General features: G+C 40.0%; 1 protein-coding gene across 6 annotated transcripts in view; it reads left to right on the top strand.

The window, feature by feature from the left end:
• Meiob (meiosis specific with OB-fold) overlaps nucleotides 1–26,101 on the top strand; it is a 42,152-nt gene that overhangs the window by 9,441 nt on the left and 6,610 nt on the right. For 4 of the 6 annotated variants that reach the window (XM_076937184.1, XM_076937183.1, XM_076937182.1 and 1 more), the window contains exons 2-10: nucleotides 5,284–5,361; nucleotides 8,592–8,649; nucleotides 10,397–10,528; nucleotides 12,071–12,143; nucleotides 15,577–15,772; nucleotides 20,387–20,487; nucleotides 21,441–21,493; nucleotides 21,579–21,674; nucleotides 24,945–25,043. In XM_076937184.1, the coding sequence (XP_076793299.1) occupies nucleotides 5,293–5,361; nucleotides 8,592–8,649; nucleotides 10,397–10,528; nucleotides 12,071–12,143; nucleotides 15,577–15,772; nucleotides 20,387–20,487; nucleotides 21,441–21,493; nucleotides 21,579–21,674; nucleotides 24,945–25,043 (877 nt within the window). In that variant the 5' untranslated portion in view covers nucleotides 5,284–5,292. The remainder of the gene's footprint in view (nucleotides 1–5,283; nucleotides 5,362–8,591; nucleotides 8,650–10,396; nucleotides 10,529–12,070; nucleotides 12,144–15,576; nucleotides 15,773–20,386; nucleotides 20,488–21,440; nucleotides 21,494–21,578; nucleotides 21,675–24,944; nucleotides 25,044–26,101) is intronic. The other 2 variants (XM_076937185.1, XM_076937186.1) reach the window with 2 other exon arrangements.

Below are 26,101 nucleotides of genomic sequence, written 5' to 3'. Positions count from 1 at the left end.
AATAGCAGGAAAGGCCTCATCTTGGGACTAATGTAGAAGAGCTTGTCCTGGGAAGATTGGAAGGTGGTTGTGACTGAGGGAAAAGGAAAGAGGGAGCAGCTTTTTGCCAAACTCCACATCTTCTCTGGTCTAGGGGAGTAAAGGAACTAGAGGGTGTTTAGAAGAGAGGTCGAGAGAGCAAGGCTGTGCACACTACAGGCTATGGCAAAGAGTTTAGACTTTATTCTCAATGCTCTGGAAAGGTTTATAAAGCAAGGAAATGACATGATCTAAGTTTTAAAAGATGATTCTGTCATGTGGAGAAGAGTCAAACAGGTGGAGAGGATCAAGAACAGAATCTGAATATTGGGCATAATGGGCTAGAGAGATTGCTCATTGCTTAAGATCACTTGCTGCTCCTCCAGATGACCTAGGTTTGATTCTCAGAGTGGTTCACTAGAATAACATATCTGTTATTCTAGTTCCAGGAGATGTGACACCTTCTTCTGGTCTCCTTTGGCACCAGGCACACAGTGTTACACAGACATATGTGTAGCAAAACAACCACGAACATTTACAAAAAAAGTTGGGCATAGTGTCACATACCTCAGTTCCAGCATTCTAGAGGCTGAAGCTGTTAGGTAGATGGGGGCAGTAAGATGGCTAAGTGGATAAAGATGCTTACTGTGAATCCTGGTGACTTCAGTTCAGTCCCTCAGATCCACATGGTAGATGAAGAGAACTGACTTCTACCAGTTGTCCTCTGACTTCCACATGCGCGTCCAACCCCTAATAAGGAAATAAATATAAAATTTTTAAAAAACCTAAAGTCAGCCTGGGATATATGGCCAGAATTTGGTGTGTATATATTGGAGGCCGAGGGTTAATATCTCCAAGACTGGCCTTGAACTTCTTGTTCTCCAGCTTCTACTTCCCGAATATGATATCAAAGGTACACAACACTATGGTCATCCACAAAGGGAAAGAAATGAGGAAGTGAAGGGGACTGGAACTCTTTGGTGGGAAAGTCTGAGGTAGCTCCAGGGCACTGATGCCCTGAGGCTGTGCTAGTAGGATGTTACTTCTGGCCCTATATTTGTATAGTTCTTCTCTGAGGTGCCTGAGTGGGTTTAGGGAGTAGTTCTGGTGACTGTCTGTAGTTCTAGCTCTTAGTCTGATTCTTGACATGAATCACTTATCACATGATGCACACATGAACAAATAAAAAAATAGGTTATGGTGGTGTCTTGTTTTTGACTGTGATACTTGCCCTGGGGTCATGGCACTGGAATTGGAGAAAAGGAGGCATTATAGCCAAATGTGGAGACACATACCTTTAATCTCAGAGGCAGGAGGATCAGGAGTGCAGGACCAAAATCATATCTAGGATTTTCAAAGACAGTGTGACTTACCTGTGTCCCTATCTCAAGAAACCTAAAGGAGATATAAAGTAGTAAATAGAAGCTGATGATGAATTATATAAAAATTTAACTTCAATATTTAACTCTTTATTCTGTATTAAATTTATATTTCTCAAAGCACCCAGGTAGTAAAGCAAGTGATACTTTTTTTGGTGGACAAACATTAAAGTATGTCATCAATATACTTTAGATAATATTATTGGGAACTGAAAGATCCCATAAGTTATCAAACTCAGGAGATGCTAAAGGGAGAACCCATTTAGTATGTGTGTGAGTGTTTTTACACCCAGTTCACCCACTAAATAATTTTGTCTTTTCCAACCTAAAGTGTCTGGTATTTTATGGAATCATTTTTTAAAAGATTATATATATATATATATATATATATATATATATATATATATATATATATATATAATGTTTTGCCTTGCCTGCACTCCATGTGTGAGACCAGTGCCTGTGAAGTCAGAAAAGGCCATCAGATCTTCCAAAGCCAGATTTATAGATGGCTATGAACTTCCTTGTACTTGTTAGGAACTGAACTCAGGTTCTCTGCAAGAGCAGCAAGTGTCCTTACTATTGAGCCATTTCTCAACCCCCAGAGTTCTGTCTGTGTGTGTGTGTGTGTGTGTGCAGGGTCTCCTTATGGTTAGCTTAGGTTAGCCTCCAACTCTTGATCCTTCTGCCTGAGCCTGAGTGCTGGAATTACATGTGTGCCATCATGCTTTTGGTGGATTCTTTAATAACTTTTTGAGAGGGCCAGTGAGATGTCCCAGCAGGTAATACTTGACATCAAGCCTGATGACCTGAGTTCAGTTCTAGGCACCTACATGATAGGAGAGAACCAATTCTCACAGGTTGTTCTCTGGCCTCCACATGTGCATCATCACAACACGTGTACAGCCTGACCAGGAAAGACAAACCCACAAATATAATAGCTTCTGAATGAATGGATAAATGAATGGATTTGGCAAGAATTTTGAAAAGTGAAATTGCATAATAAATTAGATCAGACCAGTCAAAAGTGTAAGAAATTTAACACTTTAATTTCCAATAGTTTCTTCTGGGATTGGAAGGCCTAGGACGCAAAAACCTTGGATATTATTGAAAAGAAGTTATATCATTTCTTGAGAACCTGTGAACATCTAGGCACACTGTGCACAGTTTTTAATTCTTACTATAAGGTAGATAGTAGTCATATTTTAATGATTAGGAAATGAAAGTAATGTCAAAATACATGACCACAAACTAGTGGTGCTGGAATGAAAAATAATTTTTTGCTAAGTCTACAAGCTCCATGAAATTCAAGATTCCTACAAGTGTTGGGGTTACTTTCTGGTACTGAATGTAGCCTGGGCATGAGGCAATTCGTAGAATTAAAGACTTGGTTTTGGTTATTGTTCTGTTACTGTGATTTAGTATCATGCAAAATGCAAAATAAGGAAGACAGAGTTTATTTTGGCTTATGGTTCCGAAGAGATAAACAATACATCCTGGTGAGGAAGGCATGGTGTGACAGTAGGAGCAGGGGCATTTCTAACAGCCACACACAGGAAGCAGAAACAGAGAGGGAGGGAGAGCAGGGAAAGAGAGAGAGGGTGAGCTATGAAGGGGCGGATGGATGACAGAAAGATAGGTAGGCAAGTAGATAGACAGACTGAGACAGACTGAGAGAGACAAAAACTAGGCCTAGTGTGAGCTTTTGAAACTTTAAAGCCCATTCCTAGTGACACACCTCCAACAAGGCTACACCTCTTAATCCTCCCTAAACAGTTCACCAACTGGAAACCAAGCATTCAAATATATATAAGCCTATGGGGAATATTCTCCTTCAAACAACTACAATAGGAAAGTCACTTAAAAATATTTTATGTGGCCCGGCAGTGGTGGCGCACGCCTTTAATCCCAGCACTTGGGAGGCAGAGGCAGGTGGATTTCTGAGTTTGAGGCCAGCCTGGTCTACAGAGTGAGTTCCAGGACAGCCAGGGCTACACAGAGAAACCCTGTCTCGAAAAATGTGTTATGGGTGTTTTGCTTTCTTATATGTCTCTGCATCAATTGTGTGTCTTGTGCCTGTGGAGGCCAGAAGAAGGCAATGGATTCCTTGTACCAGGCATTCTAGATGGTTGTGAGTTGCCACAAGGGCTTATCATGTTGCTCTAGAAGATCAACAAGTGCTCTTAACTGCCATCCAGATACTTTGGAGTCTGAGGCAGGAGGTTGCCTTAAGCTCAAAACGCTTGGGCAAGGCCTTTGTTAGGTCTGTCAGGCTGTTCTGGAACTCTTTGTTTCTTGAGCTTAAGGGACCCTCCTGCCTCAGATTCCAAAGTAGATAAAATAGGAATGTGCCAACTTGCTCAGTGTTAGCTATGTCATTCAAAATTCTAAAAGAATTTTGAATTCTATCTGACAAACCATTCAATGGCCCTGATTCCTGTGCCGCTGTCACCAACATCATCATCATCGTGTGTGTGTGTGTGTGTGTGTGTGTGTGTGTGTGTGTGTGTGTGTGTGTGAGAGAGAGAGAGAGAGAGAGAGAGAGGGGGGGAGAGGGAGAGGGAGAGAAAGAGAGAGAGAGAGAATTTGAACTTGAACAGGGTTCTCTCATTAATTTTGAGACAGGTTCTCACTATGTAGCCTTGGCTGTCCTGGAGCTCAATATATAGACCAGGATAGCCTCAAAATTATAAAGATCCACCTGCCTTTGCCTCCCAAGTGCTGGGATTAAAGGAGTGCGCCACCACTGCCGGGCTCTTTGTTTGTTTTTGAGACAGGTTCTCACTGTCTTTTACAGGCTGGCCTAGTGGATCTTGAATTCATGTTAATCCTCCTGTCCTAGGCTCCCAAGTGGTGGGGTTAAAGAAATGAGCCACCATACCTTGTACCTCACTTGAACATGTTTTCTGTTTCTGTTTTTGTTTTTGTTTTCCAAGACAGGGTTTTTCTGTGTAGCCCTTGCTGTCCTGGAACTCACTCTGTAGACCAGGCTGGCTTCGAACTCAGAAATCCGCCTGCCTCTGCCTCCCAAGTGCTGGGACTAAAGGTGTGTGCCACCACTGCCTGGCCTTGAACATGTTTTCTACTGTTTTTTTAAAATTCTAAATGATATTTAAAAGTTTATTTTATGAAGTGAGGTAATGATATGGCCTTTATAGCACCGGTGTTGAAGTTAGAGGATAACTCACTATAATTGGCTTTCTCCTTCCACTATATGGGGTCCTGAGAATGAACTCAGGTTATCAGGCTGGAGAGCAAGCCCCTCCCTCTATCTGACAAACCATTCAATGGCCCTGATTCCTGTGCCGCCGTCACCATCATCATCATCATCATCATCATCATCATCATCATCATCATCGTGTGTGTGTGTGTGTGTGTGTGAGAGAGAGAGAGAGAGAGAGAGAGAGAGAGAGAGAGTAAGACGTCTGTATGAGAGTGGGTACATATATGAAGTTCGAAGGCAATTTTTGAGAGATCAGTTTTCTCTTTTCACCTTTTTTGGGATAGGATTTCTCTTGTTTCTGCTTAGCTAAGTACTCCAGGGCAGCCTGGAACTTCTAGGTGGTTCTCCTGTCTCAGGCTCCCATCTTACCCAAGACTGTTGGGACTGCAGATGTGACCCACCACTCGTGACTTTTTACATGGGTTCCAGAGATCTAACTCAGGTTGTAAGGCTTATGAGTGCTTTCTCCAATGAACCATCTCATCAGCACTGGACCTATTATCTACAGGTTAAATCTGAATTAGTTAAATTTTATTGTTACAAAATTTTTCAGGAGATAATATTTAGTGCTTCCTCAGTTAATTTTAAATTTTGAATTAAAAATTTTTAACTATTTGTTTTCAATATTTAATTTATACATACAAATTATATTTTCTAAAACAGATTTAAAGCATGGCAAAGTTCTTTTCATTGAAGAATTTCACTGCACTTTCAGACCTTCATCCAAATATGGCTAATCTGGTAGGTTTTCACATCTATTTTTCTAATATTTAAGTATTTGCTCATGAGTGGCAGCATTACATTATATCACCATTACTGAGTCACTGGGCACAGTGTGTTCTAGCTTAGGTGGAAAGGTATCCTGGAAGTTAGGGACCAAGGAATAGCACAAAGTCACATCGCACAACAAACCTCACACAAAATATTTATTGTGAGGGAAAAACCCAGAGGGTGGCTGCTTCTGCTCAGGAGAGTAGCAGCAGAGAACTGGGCAGGACACAGGGTTTATATAGGGTTTCTGGGGAGTGGGGCAGAGCTTTCCAGGGTGGTCTGTATTGGAGAGACTGTGACCTGACACAATCTCAGGGATTGGTGAGATTTTTCTTTAGGGTAGTGACTGGTCACTTTCCTGCCTTGGGGGGCTGGGAACAGCCCTTACTGCCAAAGTCTAGTGATGGGGTAGGGATTGGGAGTGCTGGGCCTGGCCATTGGAGCTCCTCAGGGGTGCGGTCTGGCCCCTCATTTGCCTCAAGGGGTCATGTCTAGCTACTAGAGTGGTCCAGGGATGGAACTTGGTAGCCAGAGGTTTCCAGGACAGGTCTTACAATAGGAGTCTCTGCCACTCAAGTTGTCGTGAATAGCCAACGCACATGCTTGTATAATTGACAAGGACAGAGATACTCATTGAAGTTGTGTAAATAAAATAAAAATTAGTATAATTTAAATTCTTCTAAGCTTTGTATTTAGGTCATCTAAATGCAAATTAAATTTTTATTTTATATATAAAATAGTATATTATAGATATAGGATTATAGGTATGACTAGAAATTGTTCAAAATGATGGCTCAGTAGGCAAATGTCCTTATGTTATTAGTTGTGTTATGTTATGAGTACTTGAGTTTGATTTTCAGGACACACAGGTGGAAGGAGAGAACCAGCTCCTATAGGTTGTCCTCTGACATACACATGTTCACTGTGGCATGGGTGTGAGCATTTATTTACTCACATAGATACATACTATACAAATAAAGTTTTTGTATTATTTAATAATTAATAAAATAACAAAATTAGTAAATGCTCAAATATACCATTATAAGATAAAACTATTTTCATTTAACAGTAGCAATTTTCTAAGAAAATTATAAAAATTTGTATCTCAAGTACTTGTAAACATGTGATTTTTGACTTTTTTTTTTTTTTTTTTTTTGAGACATGATCTCTCCAGGTATCCCTAGCTAGCCAGGAATTTCCTATGTTCACCAGACTAGCCTCATACATTTTCCTGCCTTTGCTTCCAGTGGATTGGAACTAAAAGTGTGCACCACCACACCCAGCTGATTTTTGATGTGGTATTATGGAGCAATGATTCCTAGCCTACTAAAGCTTATTTAAATAAAATCTACATTGATGAAATGAAGCACTTATAAAACAAAGAAAACAATGACCATATTTTCTCAGCTTCCCTGTTCCTGAGCAGCTGCATGTGTAGACCACCAGACTGCCCCTAATCACCTTTCCATTGTTCTTCCTGCCTCAGCCTCTGTGAATACCAGAACTCGCTCTGTAGACCAGGCTGGCCTCAAAGTCACAGAGATCCAGTGGTCTCTGTCTCTCAAGTGCTGACATTAAAAGTGTGTGTGGTACCAACCCCCTGCTAAATCAAATAATATTTCTTTTTTGTTTGTTTGTTTGTTTGTTTGTTTGTTTGTTTTTCGAGACAGGGTTTCTCTGTGTAGCCCTGGCTGTCCTGGAACTCACTCTGTAGAGCAGGCTGGCCTTGAACTCAGAAATCCGCCTGCCTCTGCCTCCCAAGTGCTGGGATTAAAGGTATGTGCCACCACTGCCCGGCTTCAAATCATATTTCTTAAAATTTGTAAACTTATATGTACCATTAATACTTGGCAATGCAAAGTTTATTAATATAAAAAACTTATTGTTATAGTTTTCCTTGAAACAAGCTATTTGGTAATTCTCTTTTCAGTTACAAAGTTTTATTTTTTTTATTTTTATGTGTATGGATGTTTTCCTTGCCTGTATGTGTGTGCAACACATGAGTGCCTGGCATCTGCAGAGACCAGAAAAGAACATTGGATATTCTGGAACTAGAGTTACAGATGGTTGTAAAACATCATGTGTGTGATGGGAATTGAACCCAGATCCTCTGAAAATATAGCCAGTACTCTTATCCACTGAGCCACAACTCTCCAGCCACAATTAGAAAGTTTTATTCAAGCTTTCCATTAGTATGTTTCTCAAAAAAAATTCAGTAAGATGTGCACATATATGGAATTTAAATGTCTATGAATGTGATAAGATATCAACAGCTCAGCTGAAATGTGATCATTTAAAAGTTTGAGTGTATATGACTGATTTTTATTCTACGTGTATGGGTATTTTTGCCTGAACGTGTGTCTGTGCACATGTGTGCTGTGCCTACTGAAGTCAGAAGAGGGGATCAGATCCTCTTGACCTGGAGTTACAGACGGTTGTTAGCTGCCATGTGGGTGTTGAGAATAGAACCCATATCTTCTGCAAGAACAGTGCATGCTATTCATGGCTGTGCATCTCTCCAGTCCCCTGACTGTATTGTAAATGTGGCAAGTTGTTGCAAGGTTGAAAACAGTTGCTGGGAATCTTCATTACAGTTTCATTGTTTTCCTTTCAGAAAGATACTTTTGTTTCTTGTTTTTTTTTTCTAGAATACTTTTATTTCTTAAAACATATTTTTAATATTTATTTTTTCTTTGGCATTCACTGAAGAGAGCACTAAAACTTTTGAAATGCTAGTATCTCCAAGATTTAAGGTCTAGAACTTTAAGATCTAAGTTTGTTGCAGTCTTTGTTATTGCCTGACATATTTGGATTAAGAAGCTAAGCAGTTTTATGTTAGAAAGCCTTATGTTAAGGAAAGTGTTGAAGACTATGGCAAGTTAAATTTCATTATACATGTGTTATGGATGACTTCTGTAAGGCTTGATAGCTCCCTCTAGTGATTGAAAATAAAGTAAAAACATATTAAGTAAATGATTATATTTGTAAAAGTAGTTAACTGTCTCATTACTTTGTAGTATTCCTTGGAGAACTAAGTATTTATGAAGATTGTTAGCTGTTTGTCTGGAGTAAATGCATTTAAATATTTCCTAGTCAAAAATGTTTGTTAAAGCTAGTAAAATATAACAAGTCCATGAAGTTAAATTTGCCATCTACATCTGTGTTTAATATTGGTCTTCTATTACTCTTTTGTTTTTCAGAAAATAATCGGAATAGTTATTGGGAAAACAGATGTCAAAGGCTTTCCAGACAGAAAAAGCTGAGTTCTATTTAACTCTTTCTTAATTTTTCATTAAGGATGGCTTATTACTGCAAAAAAAAAAAAAAAAAAAAACAAAAAAAACATTTAATTGACTAAAATTTCTAGTGTATTTAATACCTTAAGAGCAATGGTCAGGTCTTCAATATGTATGGCCATACTTAATTCAAGAGTGTATATATGAAGACATAATATTTTCAATGATTTAATGTGATATTCTGTATCACATTATTTTCCAACTATATATTTTTCTTTTCCTTTCTTTCTTTCTTTCTTTCTTTCTTTCTTTCTTTCTTTCTTTCTTTCTCCCTTTCTTTCTTCGAGACAGGGTTTCTCTGTGTAGCCCTGGCTGTCCTGGAACTCACTCTGTAGAGCAGGCTAGCCTCGAACTCAGAAATCCACCTGCCTCTGCCTCCCAAGTGCTGGGACTAAAGGCATGCGCCACCACCGCCTAGCTTCTAAGATCTTTCTTGCATGCACTTAAGAAGAGGGAATCTAGCTGATACAAGAGTTATATAATTCCCACCCCTCCTTTCTCTGTCTCTCTTTCCTGAGATAGGGTCTTTCTATGTAGCTCTGGGTGTCTAGGCTAATCTCACATTCACAGAGATCTGCCTGTCTCTGCCTTCCAAGTCCTTGATTAAAGGTGTGCACCACTGTGTACAGCCAACTCAGATGTTTCTAATGATACTGGGTACCATGACCTGTGGTCAGCTTCACACTGGGTAGAGGATGGCAGAAGGGACAGTACTGAGAGGACAAGGGTCACATGGAGTAACAACAACAGGAACAACAACAACAAATTGGCCTTGGTGGTGAATATCATCTCAGCACTGGAAAGGCAGCAGCAGATTTAGGTTTTATTTTATTTTAAAATTTTTATTTATTGTATGTATATGAGGGTTTGTCTGCGTGTACCTGGTGCCTGCAGAGACCAGAAGAGGGTGTCAGGATCCTTGGGACTGGGGTTATAGTTACAGATGGTTGTGAGTCAGCATGTGGGTGCTGAGAATTGAACCCAGGGTGTTGGATCCTCTAGAGACAGAATTACAGGTGCTTGTGAGCTGCTCGATGTGGATGCTGAGGGCTGAGCTTCTAACTGCTGAGCCCTCTCTGCAGTCCCTCTTGTAGTATTTTTTAAAATAACAAAAGCAACAGAAAAATCCCATTCTGGAAAAAAGTGCACTTGCTGACCTCTAGCGGTCCTTTAGTTGCATACACATTGTTTTGAAACAACTATTTAGGCATGAATTATGACTTTGGTGAAAGCATTTCTCAATCTTGTTGGGCCTCACCTGTGAAATAATTAATACCCAATTAGGTTTTTGTGAATATAATAATTGAAAAACAGGAAATCTAAGCTAACAGCTGGGCTATTCAGAGCTGAATGTCCCTTTCTTTTGAACCCACAGCTATGGGGAGAAAAGGGGCCATAGTGGGATCCAGCCACCATGGCTGTTTGTTCCACCATACTTGGAAATGCAGGAAGCACAGTACAGTATCGAATGTGCTTAGGAAATGATTTAGTTGCTAGTAATCAAGAGGATCATCAAAAGTCCAAGACTAACCTGCTCTATCCTGTCTCAAAAACAAAGCAAAACTAAATAAAACAGAGGATACCCAGGACATTTCTATCATGTGTTTAAGTATTTTATCATAATAATGATAATAACTGATTATTTTGTTAAGTAATGATTTGTTCAAAGTCATATTCATCTGGAATATAAAAGCTTTGGTCTTCCTCAGATATTGGATCAGAAAGATACACTTTCAGTTTCACCATTCGTGACTCACCAAATCACTTTGTGAATGTGTCCTCCTGGGGCAGTGAAGACTACATCCGCTCGCTGTCTGACAACTTCAAGGTTGGTGAGTGTGGTAAGTAGGCATGATTTTATTGTTTGTTTGATTTCTTAAATCCCAGCACTTGGGAAACAGAGGTAGGTGAGTCTCTATGAGCTTGAGGCCAGCCTAATCCACATATCAAGTTTCAAGCCAGCTACTGTATGTGTATATATATATATATATATATATATATATATATATATATGTATATATACACATATATATGTATATATACACACATATATATGTGTATATATACATATATATATATATATATATATATATATATATATATATATATATCCCAAAGCAAACAAAAAACAAAACAGTGGAGGGATAGGGGAGGAGAAACAGAGACAGCAATAGCGATAGAGACAGAGACAGAATGAGACTTGCTAGGTAACTTCCTTTGAACAAGTGGTAGTTCTCTTGCCTCAGCCTCCCAAGTGCTGAGATCACAGGCCTGTCTTCTTATACCCAACAGCACTTAACAAATATTCCTTTTACAGTATTGTTCTTGTGATAAGTCTGTGGCTGAGCAAAGTCATAACAAAGTAAAATGCAGTTATTCTGATGCTTATCAGAGAAAGCCATCGCTAAAGGAATAATACATGGCATGCTGTTACATAAGTGACACTCTTGCTGTTTTGCCATCTTTGGTTTATTGCATGTTCCAGCTGGCCTAAGCCCCATCATTGTTACTATAGTCCTATGTCTTTCTACAGACATGTATTAGAGTTAGTAGTTATTTACACTGTGGCTTTAAGAACAAGGTCTTGTTGGTTCTCACCCATGAAATAAGACCCATTAGGGTTTTTTTTGTGAGTGTTAAGGAAAGAGTGCTAGTATAAAGTATATAACTTCACCACTCAATAGACGACAACTGCGCTTAGACAAGAAATAAGAGAGTGTGTGTTCCAGTTCTCCTTTATGACAGAAAAAAGGAGGGAAAGGGGAACAGGGAGTCAGACCACTCTTCCCCAATGTTGCAGTACCAAACATACATAGCACATGTCAGATAACAGGACTCAACAATATGCACTCAGCCATTGTACCATGTATGTTCCAGGGATATAAATTGAATAATGTCAAACATGTGAACTATGAAGACAGGAAACTTTGAAAACTTCATCGGCCTAGTACAGTTACAAATATTCCTTGAATGAATGCCAGAACATCCAGTGTGTAGAGAGAAACTTGAGTATTAAAATGTTATAGGTTGATGACTGTGAGGATGAATAAAGGATTGTTTGTGAAGTTAGATGTAGAGTAAAGGTCGGGTAAATATTTGTTTTATTGAAGGTCATGTTGTAACCAAATCAAATGTTGGATGAAAGAAAATCAATAAAGTAATATTAGTATAGGTCACATGTTAGGACTTAAAACACAATGCCCTGGAAATGCTAGGTGGGGCCAATTGATGACTGCGTTCCAGAGTCCCTCCTCTCACAGTGACACGCAGCCATGCCTGTGGAGGACAGGACCGACAGAGTGAAGGTCATCGTTGTACATGCCTAGCTCTGATTCATCTTCTGGAGATTTTGTGATGTTACCATGCTTTGTCCTCTGTTTTAGTGATAATTGAAAATCCCTTGATCCAAAGAAAGGAGACAGAAAGAGAAGAAAAGTTTAGCCCTGCAACTCCTAGGTAAATATCTGTCCACCCAGAGAACAAAAATCTTTGTGATAGAATGATAATATTAATAATTTTGTATCAGATTAGCAGAAAACTTTCAGAAGTTGTTCTATTTCAATTTAAAAAGAGTTGCATTCTTTCCTAGAATATTTATCTTTAAGATAGATGAGCCTTTAATCCCAGCACTTGGGAGGCAGAGGCAGGTGGATTTCTGAGTTCAAGGCCAGCCTGGTCTACAGAGTGAGTTCCAGGACAGCCAGGGCTATACAGAGAAACCCTGTCTCGAAACCCCCCCCCCCCAAAAAAAAAGATAGATGACATAATTTATAATTTTTATAATCATAAAAAGCTAATTTTCTCTTGGTACCTGTATAGGATCAAATCAAAATGTCTCTCCAGGCTGCCAAAATCCATGGGTGCTCAAATCCCTTGCACACAGCTTAAACACAACCTCCTCTATATCTGAAATCATTGTTTTCTATAACACCTAATGGCATATAAGTTCAATGTGAGTAGTGAGTAGTTATGCTGTATTTGTGTTGGTTTTTTAAATATTTGGTACATGATTGGGTTTGTGTATGCAAAATCTTCAGATATGGAGTCTGAATGCTTAGATTTGTAAAAACAAGTCTCTAGAATAAAACAAAGCAATTGGAGAGACCAATTAAGAGCATTTGCTGCCTTGCAGAAGACCTGCATCCAGTTCTAGCATTCATTTTAGGCAGCTAGCTCCAGGGAAGCTGATGCCCTCTTCTGGCCTCTGTGGACACCACAAATACAAATGGCATAGACTTCCATAGATGAAAACACTTACACACAAAAATAAACCTTTAAAAAAATCTTTTAAAAATAAGAGATAAACACTGGGAATACATATGATATTGTATCCAGCTCTAATCCACTCACATGCTCTTTGTCTTAGGCCAGGTTCCCTGGAGGGAGAACTTGAGGGGAAAATTCTTTACAAGTGGCCTATTGAGGGAGGGCTCTTAGAACCCTGCAAGGATGGGGTTGGAGATAAGTTGCCCTGGAGCTCAGGAGAAAGCTCTAGAGTGTGCTCCCCTTGGAGCATGACCTTATGGGGAGGGTCAGTGTTTCTGTACCCTGAGTTATCTGTTGCCTATAGTCCATCCCTCATCAATGCTTCCAGATAAAGCTGGGGTAGGGAATGGGAGAGGAAGCCTCCCTTCCAAGGCAATTCTGTCCAGGGGCAATTCTGTGCCAGCTAACTCCATGCTGGTCTATAAATGGCCCTGAGTATGGCAGGCTCTTCTAATCTCCATATATACATGTCTCTCTGCAGCCACTGAGAATTTTCCTTTTCATGAACACCTGGACTCACTCTGCACTAAGACCTTCCTAGTTCCTCTGCACAGAACATTCTCCTAGTTACTGAATCTTTGGTTCTTCAGGTTGAATGTTAACTCATTTGACCCTTCCAGCCACTCAGCAGGACATTCTCCCTACTCTTAGTGTTGTGATCCAGATCACATTCTGAGATGATTTGATTGTTTTTATGATTCCTGCTCACATATATGAGCTTATGAGATTAAGTGTATTTTGTGTACTGTTCTCCCTATGCCTAGATTAGAGGCAGGCACATAACTGGTTGATATTTAGTAAATATTTATGGGAGGTGAGAGGGACATGTTTGTCAGACCCAACAAATGTGAAACCTCTTGGCATTTTCCAGAATATCTTGAATAATTAACTTTTAGGTTGAGCAACAGAAAACTGCTGACATTTAACAAATTTTCACCTAAAATAGCAATTTCATAGCCTAATAACCTGGCATAGCTGGAATACAGAGCGGTAAGGAACAGGAGAAGTAGAAGCACTTCTCAGTGATGCTCACTTCTCAGGGACAAGTAGGAACAGGAAGTCTTTCAGCTGGAAAATAATATTCTACTCTGTAGCTTAGGAAGACCAAGTTGACTGAAATGTGAAGGATGAGTCCCAGAGATGAGTCAGGGGCCCAGGGCAAGGACTGGAGGTGTGATACTGTGAATAACTAAGGCAAAGGAGGAAGGAGGAGCTGGCCTAGCTCTGTGCAGGAGGTTTTGTGAGAGGATTGGGTACAGGGAAAGGGGAACATCACTGAGGTCTACTGCACTCTAAAATTCTGAATCTGCTTCACATATCAGCAATACAGAAGTAAGCAAAAACAGAGTTCCTGACTTCAGGCACTTAGGTAAAGCAATCAGTATCATAAAGAAATAACAGTGGTTAGAAGTAGTGTTAACAAGGCCAAGGTTGAGGTCTTCATAAAGACCTCAGTGGTTTTGGGAACTGGTTGCTCTTTCAGAAGACCTGAGTTCAGTTCCCAAATCCCGCACTGGGGCTCACAGCCATGTACTTCCAGTTCTAGAGGCTCTGATACTCTTCTGAATCCTACTGGTAGAAGATACACATGTGGCACACAGATAAGCAGGCAAAACAAACAAACAAACAAACAAACCCACACACAATAAATAAATTTTAAAAAGAAACAATGGGACCTCTGTATTTTATAATCTGAAGTTTTTTTTTTTTTTTTTTTTTTTTTTTTTTTTTTTTTTTTTTTTTTTGGTTTTTCGAGACAGGGTTTCTCTGTATAGCCCTGGCTGTCCTGGAACTCACTCTGTAGACCAGGCTGGCCTCGAACTCAGAAATCCACCTGCCTCTGCCTCCCAAGTGCTGGGATTAAAGGCGTGCGCCACCACCGCCCGGCTTATAATCTGAAGTTTTAAAAAGTATTTTTATACCCAGTTTGCCAAAAAAGGAAACCACAGCTTCAGGTCTTGGGCAAGAACCTACAACTAATATGATTAGAACTCACATAAAAAATTCTCAGTGCATGTTCTTAATTAAAAGAACATTATTTTAATGAGGAAATATTTAAAACTGATATAAAGTGCATTATAGAGAAAAATATTTTAATAGTGTTATTTGGTGCTCTTAAGAGTAAAAATATCAGGGCTGAAAAGATGGCTCAGCTCTTCTTGATGCCCCAAGTTCAATGCCCAGCACCCAAATGGTGGCTCACAACCATCTGTAACTCTAGCCCCAAGGAATCTGATGCTTTTTTTTTTTTTTGACTCTACAGGTACTATATTCATATGGTACACAGGCATAGGTTTAGGCAAAACCTTCATACACATAAAATGAATATCATACAAAATTTTAATATTAAAATATAACTTTCTTAATACAGTCTAAATTACAAGAAAAGTAATTAATATGATTTTTGTTTTGTTTTTTTAAATGGTCTGATATTATAACTCAGGGTAGCCTGAAATTCCTTACTTATATATTGATGGTCTTGAATATGTGTCAGTCCTGCATATGTTTACCAAATGCTGGGATAATAAGTGTGGGATACCATACCTAGCTATATAATCGAATATGAACCAAAGTGTTTTTTATTAACAATAATGTGCTGACTTTTTGTGTTTTCCTCATTTAGCAACTATAAACTATTGCTCAGTGAGAATCACTCAATGGTAAAAGTTTGTTCCCCTTATGAAGTGGATACCAAGTTACTTTCTTTGATACACTTGCCTGTTAAAGAATCTGGAGATTATTACTCATTGGCTGACATTGTTGCAAATGGACACAGTCTTGATGGGAGGATTATTAATGTGCTTGCAGCTGTGAGATCGGTAAGTCAGGAAATCAGTAAATTAAAACTAGCAAGGCTCCCTACAATTTGGCAGGGCACTCTCTGTCACCTCATTTGTGTCAGAATGCCATAAACACCAGCTGGGCCATTTTCCCTTTTTATCTTGGTAGTAAGTTGAATTAAGAAAATAACATTTCTCATTAAAAGGGAATTAGTATTTTATCCATAGATCACTAACAAAATAAAATCATTCTTGATTGCTAATTGCAGCAGGCACTTAAAAATGATCCATTATTCATATAAAAGCTGGGTTAAACAAAGACAAAGGATAAGCTTATTGGCACGAACAGCCATAATATTCTTTAAACAAGACAAGGAATAACTTGTGTATGTGTTCGCAGAAGGACTCAGAGAGGGAGGAGAGTGGGAGAAGACATCCTGGGCTGCAGTGGAGCTGAGAAGCAGGGCAGCACCGTAGGAGTCAGCTTATCACAGCCTCTGTTCATCAGCACTGCTCAGAAACTGACAGGCTTAATATACAAAGGCACTGCAAAACATTTTAAGGGGGACCTCAGAAGTATACCTTAGAGGGCTGGAAGTGTGGCTCCATGCATCTCCACTCCCCATCCCCCCAAATTAAACCTTCACAAAATATAGCACATTCAGAAAATTGTTGTTTAGGATAGAGGATCTGATTCTTTATATGACAATCTTGAAATACAGGCAAAATCACTTTCAGCCAACCTTTAGTTGTTTCCTCTAAGTCCTTTAATGATCTATCGTTTGTGTGTTAGCAGCTCCTCACTCCCCACAGCAGGGCACCTCCTCTGTGTCATGTCACTTCTGTGCATGTCTTTTATCTCCTTTTGACTTCTCAACCCCAAAGACAGTATTTTAACTATACTTCCCTCGTTATGGCTGACCCCCTCTTTATTAATCAAGTTATTTATTTACATCCTGATTGAAGCTTCTTCCTCCTCCTCTCCTTCTAATCCCTCATTCTTCCCTCCCCATCATTCTCCTCCTTTTCCCTTCTCCTCGGAAAAGGGGAGTTCTCCCATGGATATCACCCACCCTTGGCATAAAAAGTTGCAGTAAGACCAGGTACATCTTCTTCTATTGAGGCTAGACAAGGCAGCCCAGTTAAGGGAAGGGGATCCAATGGCAGTGTATGTAGTCAGAGACAGCCCCAGCTCCTGCTTTACAAATCCCACATGAAGACCCAGCAGCAAAACTGTTACATAAGAGCAGAGAGCCTAGGGCTATCCCCTGTATGCTCTCTGTTTGGCACTAACGTTTCTATGAACCTCTATGGGTCCAGGTTAGTTGATTCTGTAGGTTTTCTTGTGTTGTCCTTGACCCCTCTGACTCCTTCAATCCTTCTTCCTCCTCTTCTACAGGATCCCTCCAAACTCCACTTAATGTTTGGCTGTTGGTCTCTGCATCAGTTTCCATCAGTTGCTGAGTGAAGCCTCTCTGATGACAGTTATGCTAAATTCCTGTCTGCAAGTATAGCATAATATCTTTAATAGTGTCAGGGTTGGGCTCTCTCTCATGGCATGCATCTCAAGCTGGGACAGTCATTTGTTGATCATTTTCTTGAATTCTGCTCCATCATTTACTCCTGTACATCTTGTAGGCAGCATGAATTGTGGGTCTAAGGTTTTGTGGTTGGGTTGGTGTTCCAATCTTTCCAATGGAAGGTTTTGCCTGGGTATAGGAGATGGCTGGTTCAGGCTCCATATCCTCTGATATAAGATAGGAATCTTAGCTAGGGTCATAGACTCTTGGGAGTTTCCATTGTCCCGGTTTCTAGCTTGTCCCAGAGATACCCACACCAATCCAGTTGTCTCTCTCAGTTCTCTTTCCCCCCATCTCCCCCCTCCATCATCCTTCCTGTTTCAATTCCCATCCCACCCCACCCAGTCCCTTCCTTCCTTCACCCTGATAGACATCTATTCTAATAGCTATCGCATATCTATATGTAATATATAAATTTCTATTACATAGAAATCTAATCTATTTTCTGTTGTTAGATTCAAACATCCCCCCTTGAGCCCTCCTTGTTACTTAGCTTCTTTTTGGGGGTCTGTGGTTTTTAGCATGGTTATCCTGTATTTTTGACTAATATCCACTTATCAGTGAGTGCATACCATGTTTGTCTTTCTGGATCTGGGTTACCTCACTTAGGATGATCTTTTTTAGTTTCATCCAATTGCCTGCAAATTTCATGATGTCATTGTTTTTAATGGCTGAGTAATAAATACTTCGTTGTGTAAACATATCATTTTCTTTATCCATTCTTCAGTTGAGGGACATCTAGGTTGTTTCCAGTTTCTGGCTATTACTAATAAAGCTGTTATAAACACAGTTGATCAAGTGTTCTTGTGGTATAGTGGAACATCTTTTGGGTATATGCCCAGGAATGGTATAACTGGATCTTGAGTTAGATCTATTCCAAATTTTCTGAGAAACTGCCAGATTGCTTTCCAAAGTGGTTGTACAAGTTTACACTCCCACCAGCACTGGAGGAGCACTCCCCTTGCTCCACATCCTCACCAGCACTGGAGGAGCACTCCCCTTGCTCCACATCCTCACCAGCACTGGAGGAGTGCTCCCCTTGCTCCACATCCTCACCAGCACTGGAGGAGTGCTCCCCTTGCTCCATATCCTCACCAGCACTGGAGGAGTGCTCCCCTTGCTCCACATCTTCACCAGCACTGGAGGAGTGCTCCCTTTGCTCCACATCCTCACCAGCACTGGAGGAGTGCTCCCCTTGCTCCACATCTTCACCAGCACTGGAGGAGTGCTCCCCTTGCTCCACATCTTCACCAGCACTGGAGGAGCACTCCCCTTTTTCCACATCCTCACCAGCACTGGAGGAGCACTTCCCTTTTTCCACATCCTCACCAGCACTGGAGGAGTGCTCCCCTTGCTCCACATCTTCACCAGCACTGGAGGAGCACTCCCCTTGCTCCACATCTTCACCAGCACTGGAGGAGCACTCCCCTTGCTCCACATCCTCACCAGCACTGGAGGAGCGCTCCCCTTGCTCCACATCTTCACCAGCACTGGAGGAGTGCTCCCCTTGCTCCACATCTTCACCAGCACTGGAGGAGTGCTCCCCTTGTTCCACATCCTCATCAGCATGAGTTTTGATCTTAGTCATTCTTACTGAGATGGAATCTCAGTCATTTTAATTTACATTTTCCTGATGACTAAGAATGCTGAACATTTTTTAAGTGTTCCTTGACAATTAGAGAATCCTCTTTTGAGAATTCTCTTTAAATCTGTACCCCATTTTAAACTGGGTTATTTGGTTTGTTGATATCTAGTTTCTTAAGTTCTATATATATGTATTAGATATTTTGGCCAATCTTTCTTATCCTGTAGCCTTCTTTTGTAGATCTTTGTTCATGGAGCCTTTGTGTTTTTCCTCAGATCTTTCCCACAGTGTTCAGTCTAGCCCATAAGTGCAGTAGTGACAGAAGCTTAGAGAAGGGCCAGACGACTATGCTTGGGGCCTTTCCTTGAGGCCACCAGAGATGGGCACTATGTTCTCTCTCTCATTCTCTCTCCTTTCTTTCTTTCCTTCTCTCTTTCTCCCCCTCATCCTCCCCACCCCTTTCTGTGTGTGTCTCTTTTCAGGGGGAGGGCAGTGAGCAGGGTCTCACTGTAGCTCTGGCTGTCCTAGAACTCACTGTGTAGATCAGGCTGGCCTTGAAGTCACAGAGATTCACCGATCAGTGCCTCCTGTGTACTGGGATTAAAGGTGCATGCCACTACACCCAGCCATTCGTTGTGTTCTTGTAAAAACAAAATAAAAAATAAAAAAGCCCATTGATCAGAAACAAGACTCTCTGAGTCCACCTCTCCTTCTCTTAAACTTTTCCTGCATTGTAAACAGAACTGGACATCAAGTCATAGTGCTTTTCCTGTGTGTTCCTTCATGTAGTCCTCACTACTTTAACCCCATGAAGGAGGCAAGGGAAGCATTAATATTTAGGAGTCTGAGGCCTAAGAAGCTGGAGTTCACAGCAAGCTCATGCCAGGCTCATGCCATGGGAAGACACATCCTTCTACATTTATGTCACAAGGGTCTGTCCTGGAACATTTGTCCCTGCACTTATTTTTATTTATTTAGTTAGTTTTTTGAGACATGTTCTCCCTGTGTAGCCTTAAATACCCTGGAATTCACTATGTAGACCAGGCTGACCTCAAAGTCAAATATCTTCACCTACTTCTGCCTCTCAAGTGCTGGGTTTGCATCACCACACTCTGCTTTATATTTTGCTATGTAAATTAGGCTAGCCTTGAACTCAACTGCAATCCTACCTTAGCCTTCCAAATGCTGTGTACCACCACACCTGGCTGTCCTGTGTACCACCACACCTGGCTGTCCTGGTATCTTGACAAATAGTTTTTATCTGTCTCCCCTTTGAGTACATATGTCTTTCAAAAAATCCATAATTTATAAGTTCAGCTAAGTATGCCTAGTTTAGGCAGAAAGTACATTCAGATAATCAGATATTTATCAGTCATTTTTTTCTTTGTTTATATTTAGAATTTCATGTTCAAAAAAGAAAGTATTTGATTATATGTAAGTACCTTCACATTTGTAGAATAGAAATAATAATTTCTTTCAATTTCTTAGGTTGGAGAGCCAAAATACTTTACAACTTCAGACCGAAGAAAAGGCCAGAGGTGTGAAATTAAACTCTTTGATGAAACAGAGCCTTCCTTTACAATGACATGGTAATCTTCCACATCTGTCTTTAATTGTGATGTCCTGCTCTTATTACAGAGACAGAATACTTTGTTTTATCAAAAATATCATATCAGGTATAATAATAAGAGGTAGGCAATACTTGAAAAAATGAACTCTCTTGAAGGTTGAGATATTTCTGTATGCAACCTTGGATGGCATAGAATCACTTAGAGTACTTCATTGTGACAAGTTTTATTATTCTGCCTCATAACAAATAGTTTTTTACTGGGGTCTACTAATGAGGGACAAATCAAACTTTTTGAAATTCACTGGTACCCTGGAGAATAGGTCCACTCTAAAGTCCTGAAGAATATGGCTCCTGATGCCTGCACATGCCATCTACCAATTAAGCCCTCTGAGCCATGTATCCATTTTGAGACACTCAACTGTAATGGTTATAAGCTTTGGCTTTAAAGATTTTAGGCTTTGAATTATTTGAATTATTCAGTTCTAAGTAATCAAGTGCTAGGCAGATAAAGGACTAATAGGCAGATACTGGAGATTAGCTCATGCTGACAACAGCTCTCAGATAGGTGTTAAGTGTGATGTCGTGGGCCTTGGTGATGGCTTGGCCAGTAAAGACACTTCCCATGCAATCCTGGCAACCCAGGTGTGACCCCAAAACCATAGAGAGAAGAAGGTAGAAGAAAACTGACTTCACAAGGCTGTTCTCTGACCTCCATGCATGTGTTGTGTCCTGACTGCATATATGTGAGTGTGTGTATCTCTGTGTGTGTGCACACAGACACACATACATACAGAGTATTAATAAATTTTAAAAAATTAAAATATAAAGTCTTAACCATTTGGTTTCCTGGAAATTGCAGGGTTTTTTTTTTTTTTTTCTGTTTTGGGGGTTCTTTGAGGGGAGGTTTGATATGTCACTGTCAGATTTTTCTAATGTATTCACTTTGTTTCACTTCTTTGTAAATGAATGCAGTTGGGATAATGAATCCATTCTACTTGCACAGAGCTGGATGGCGCGAGAAACAGGTCTTATCATTTATGATTATATTAACAATATTTGTCATTTTCATCCCTCATGTATTAACTTTAAAAACTGTTTTCCCCCAAACAGTAATATTTGCCTCCGATGTGAGAATAAATTTTAACAAATTTCAGAACTGCATGGCAGCAACTGTAATCTCAAAAACCATTATCACAGTGAATCCAGGTAAAATGCTTTCTGTTTCTCATTCTTTTGGAAGTGATTATAAACACATGCCAATATTTGTACAATGTTTTTAAGAATCAAACTGTGTGTTACATTTTAAAAAGCCTTTTACTTGATGGTGGCTGAGGAGTGAAGAGGTAAGTTGGAAGATTCATCCCTAATGAGTTCCTCTAACCAGGCCTCACCTAGTAGCCCATAAAGCTATGATTTCATCAATAGCCCTTATGAACTAATAACCTCTCAATAATGTCACCAGCTTGGGATCAATCCTGCAACAAATGAGGCTTTGGGCAATTTTATATCTAAACCATAACACAATATTTACCTTTTTGTGAAAACCCTTAAAAGCTACACTTTTAGTGCTCTTTAGGAATATAGCCCAGAGTCTCGGCAGCTAGGAAAGTATGCTGCCCAGTTTGGTTCCTAGCATACACATCAGGCAGCAAACAACTCCCTGCAACTCCCCGGTGATGTGACACCCTCTCTGACCTCTGTAGGCACCTACACCAATATGCATAGACCTTTACACAGACATACATACATGCATATAATTAAATGTTAGTATTGTTTTATTTTTATTATATCCTGACCACAGTTTCTCCTCCATTGTCTCCTCCCACTCCCTTCTCCAAACTTTCCCTCTGCCCCCACATCCACTTCCTTTCTGTTTCTCCTCCGAAAATGGCAGGCCTCCTATGGATATCAACCAAACATGACATATCAACTTGCAGTAAGACTAGGCACCCCGCCCTCCCCACACACACACGTGTGTTTTTTTGAGATAAAGTCTTACTGTGTAGCACTCACTAGCCTGGGACAAAGGTCCACCTGCCTCTGCTTCTCAAATGCTATGATTAAAGGTGTACAAAAAGAAATCCTTGTAAAGAATTGAATGTAGGATACTATCCTATTATATAGTATTATTAGCTATAGACCCTATGTTGTGCAACAGAGTTTTTGAATTTATTTTGTCAAGGACATAAATTTAGTAGACTATTTATAAAGCTGTTTACACTTGGCTGCTTGTGGGGGAGAATTCCATTCTCCTAGCTGACAGTCTAGCCATGAGGCTGAGGTGATGATTGATTGGATTGCTACAACCCTTTAGCAAGTGCTCCTTCATTGTCTAGCAGTTCTATTAGAACACCAAAGACATTTGCTCATTTGCCTATTAATTTACAAATCCTCACAGAATGCTTTATATGCACCAACAATGTAGATAACTTCAATCTTTTCTAGAATAAGACAGGAGATGGTGAAAGGCAATGGATATAAGGGCAGCCATGACGTTGATATTGCAACACAGGATGAAAAAGCATAGCCTTTGTTCTTGAGGAATCCATCCTCAATTCGAGAAAGCACACTGATAGGACACGGGTAATGTGAGCAGGAGGAGAAAACCTCCTCTCCCTGCCCAAGGAAGGTAGAAGAGTCTAGACACTATCACAACAAGTAGTGGAGTGTTCAAGTAGGATTTTACAAATAAAGACAGCTGTGTTGGAGGCTGGGGTCTTGGGATTGAAGGGCTTTAGACTCCTGTAAAGACCCTTTGAAGTGACATTCCTGCCTTACAGCATGCCACCTAAGTATTCCAGAGAAAACTCATATTCTAATTTAAGGAGCAAAGCTTTAAAATAACATTTTAAAACCGTTTCTAAAGCTAGCCATGAAGCTGGGCCTGGTAGTTCACACCTTTAATTCCAGTACTTGGGAGGCAGAGGCAGGCAGATCTCTGTGAGCTCAAGGCCAGTCTAGTCTACATAGTGAGTCCCGGGATAGCCAGAGCTATATAGTGAGACCCTGCCTTGAAAAGTACAAAAAAAAAAAAAAAAAAAAAAAAAAAAAAAAAAAAAAAAAAAAAAGCAAAAAAGTTTTATAACTTTTAAAAGTAAATAAGAAGAGAAAAGAAATGAATATAATATTCACAAAATCTTGCTGGTCAAGTCTAGTAACCTGAATTCTATCAAACAAAACATAACAAAAAACTGCCACCACCACCAACAAAAATAAGCTAGCCACGGCTACCCATGTCTATAATCCCAACACTTGGGAGTCTGACAGAGGAGAATTTTGAGTTTACAATGTATTTATTTATTTTATTTTTTTCAAGGCAGAGTTTCTCTGTATAGTCCTGGTTGTCCTGGATCTAGTTCTGTAGACCAGGCTGGCCTCACACTCAGAGATCCACCTGCCTCTGCCCTCAAGTGCTGCGATTAAAGGTGTGTTCCACCATCACCCTAACACATATAACTTTTAAAAGTAAATAAGAAGAGAAAAGAAATGAATATAATATTCACAAAATCTTGCTGGTCAAGTCTAGTAACCTGAATTCTATCTCTGGAACCTGTAAAAGTAGGGGAGGACCAATCAAGAATGTTGTCCTCTTACTTCTACCCAAAAGTAGTGGCTTGTGTGTCATCCCCACCCTGTGTGCCACCCCTACCATGTGTGACACTCCCACTATGTGTGCCACCCCTACCATGTGTGCCACCTCCACCATGTGTGCCACCTCCACTGTGTATCACACCCCACCATGTGTCACACCCTACCATGTGTGACACTCCCACCCTGTGTGACACCCTCACTGTGTGTTACACGCCCACCCATTGTGACATCCCCACCGTGTGTGACACCCACACACTGTAATGATAATAATAAATTAATAAAATTATGTTTTCAATTTATTCATTATTATTTTATTAGTGCTTTGCCTGCATATATGTATGTATACCACACATGTATCTGTTGTCTTCAGAGGCCAGAAGATGGCATTTGATCACGGAACTGGAGTTATAGTTGGTGTGAGCCACCACTTGGGTTCTAGGAAACAAACCTGGGTCTCTACAAGATTAGCAAGCATTCTTAACTACTGAGCCATCTGCTGGGCTCCTGAAATTATTCTTTTTAATTAAAGAAATGAATAAAATAATGAAAGATGATAAAGAAACATAAAAATAAGTTATAATTGTATCACCTAGAAATGATAATTTTCCTACATCTATTCTTTCAGATAACTTTACATATTCATGTTTTTCAGTTTAAGAGTCTTAGACCACACAGTTTTGTAAAGCTGCTCCTAACTGGTAACAACTGGCAACATCTCTCCATGTTGATTCACTTTACCTCACATGTTAATGGTTTAATGATAATTCTGTTGAATTGCCTTCTTATGTGGTGTTTTGTTTTACAATTAAGATTATTTTAGATGTTTTGAAGTAATTTAAAAGATAATTGCTTGGCTTTTTCCTTATTATGCATTTTCAATTTAAGATACACCTGAAGCCAATATCCTACTGAATTATATAAGAGAAAATAAAGAGACAAATATAGCTGATGAAATTGACAGTTATTTGAAAGAATCCGTAAACTGTAAGTGACATGGATGAGAGAGGGATGTTGGAGATAGATTATTTTTCATGGTTGGGGCGTCAAACCCAGGATATCATGCACTCTAACCAGAAGTTGTTTCTTTGAGTTATATCCTTAGCCCCTCTTTTGATTTCTTTTGTTGCATTTTTTTAGAGTTTTTGTTGTTGTATGTTGTTTGTTTTTTGTTTTTTTGAGACAAGGTTTTACAATGTAACTCTGGCTGGCCTGTAACTCACCATTTAGACCAAGCTGGCCTTGAACTCAGAGATCTGCCTGCCTCTGCCTCCTCAGTACTATAATTAAAACTATGAGCTACTACACCTGGCTTTAATTTTTTAAAATTTACTTTATATAGATAGGAAGTTTTGTCTGCATATTATCTTTGTACCTTGTGTACCTGTGAAAGCCGGAAGAGGATGATGAATTCCCTAGAACTGGACTTGATGGTTGTAAGCCACAATGTGGGTACTGAGGACTGAACCTAGGTCTCTTAACCACTGAGCCATCTCTCCAGCCCCTATTTTTTAATGGGGGAGCTTATATTAATATTAACCAATCTGAGAGAGGTAACAACTCTTTCCTCAGGCAAGTGCAATGCTCACAGAACTTGGCAGAAAGTGTTATATCCATGAAGCTCTGAGTTCAGTCCATGTGTGTATCTCAGGTGCTCTGGATGAGTCTTTTGCATGCCCGAGTCTTCCTACCTTTAATTTTTTTAAAAATCCTTTTATTTATTCTTCTCTCATACAATACATCCTGACCACAGCCTCCCTCCCCCTTTCCTCCCACCACCCCCTCCCAATCTCCCCTCTCCCTCAGATCCACTTCTCTATTTCCCTTCAGAAAAGGTCAGGGCTCCCAGTGATACCAAACCAAACCTATAACTAGATGCAATAAGACTAGGCACAAACCCTCATATAAGGCTGGGTGAGACAACCCAGGAGGAAGAAAGGGATCCAAAGACCAGGCAGAGTAAGATGTTAGGAGTCCCCCCAAACCCCAAGCTAAATAACCACAACATATATGCAGAGGACTTAGCAGTCTCTATGAGGCATGAT

Source organism: Arvicanthis niloticus, chromosome 6, assembly GCF_011762505.2.
Source record: "Arvicanthis niloticus isolate mArvNil1 chromosome 6, mArvNil1.pat.X, whole genome shotgun sequence".
NCBI classification, from domain to species: Eukaryota; Metazoa; Chordata; class Mammalia; order Rodentia; family Muridae; genus Arvicanthis; species Arvicanthis niloticus.
Note: the sequence above shows the minus strand (reverse complement) of the source record. Positions and strands in the feature narration are given on the sequence as shown.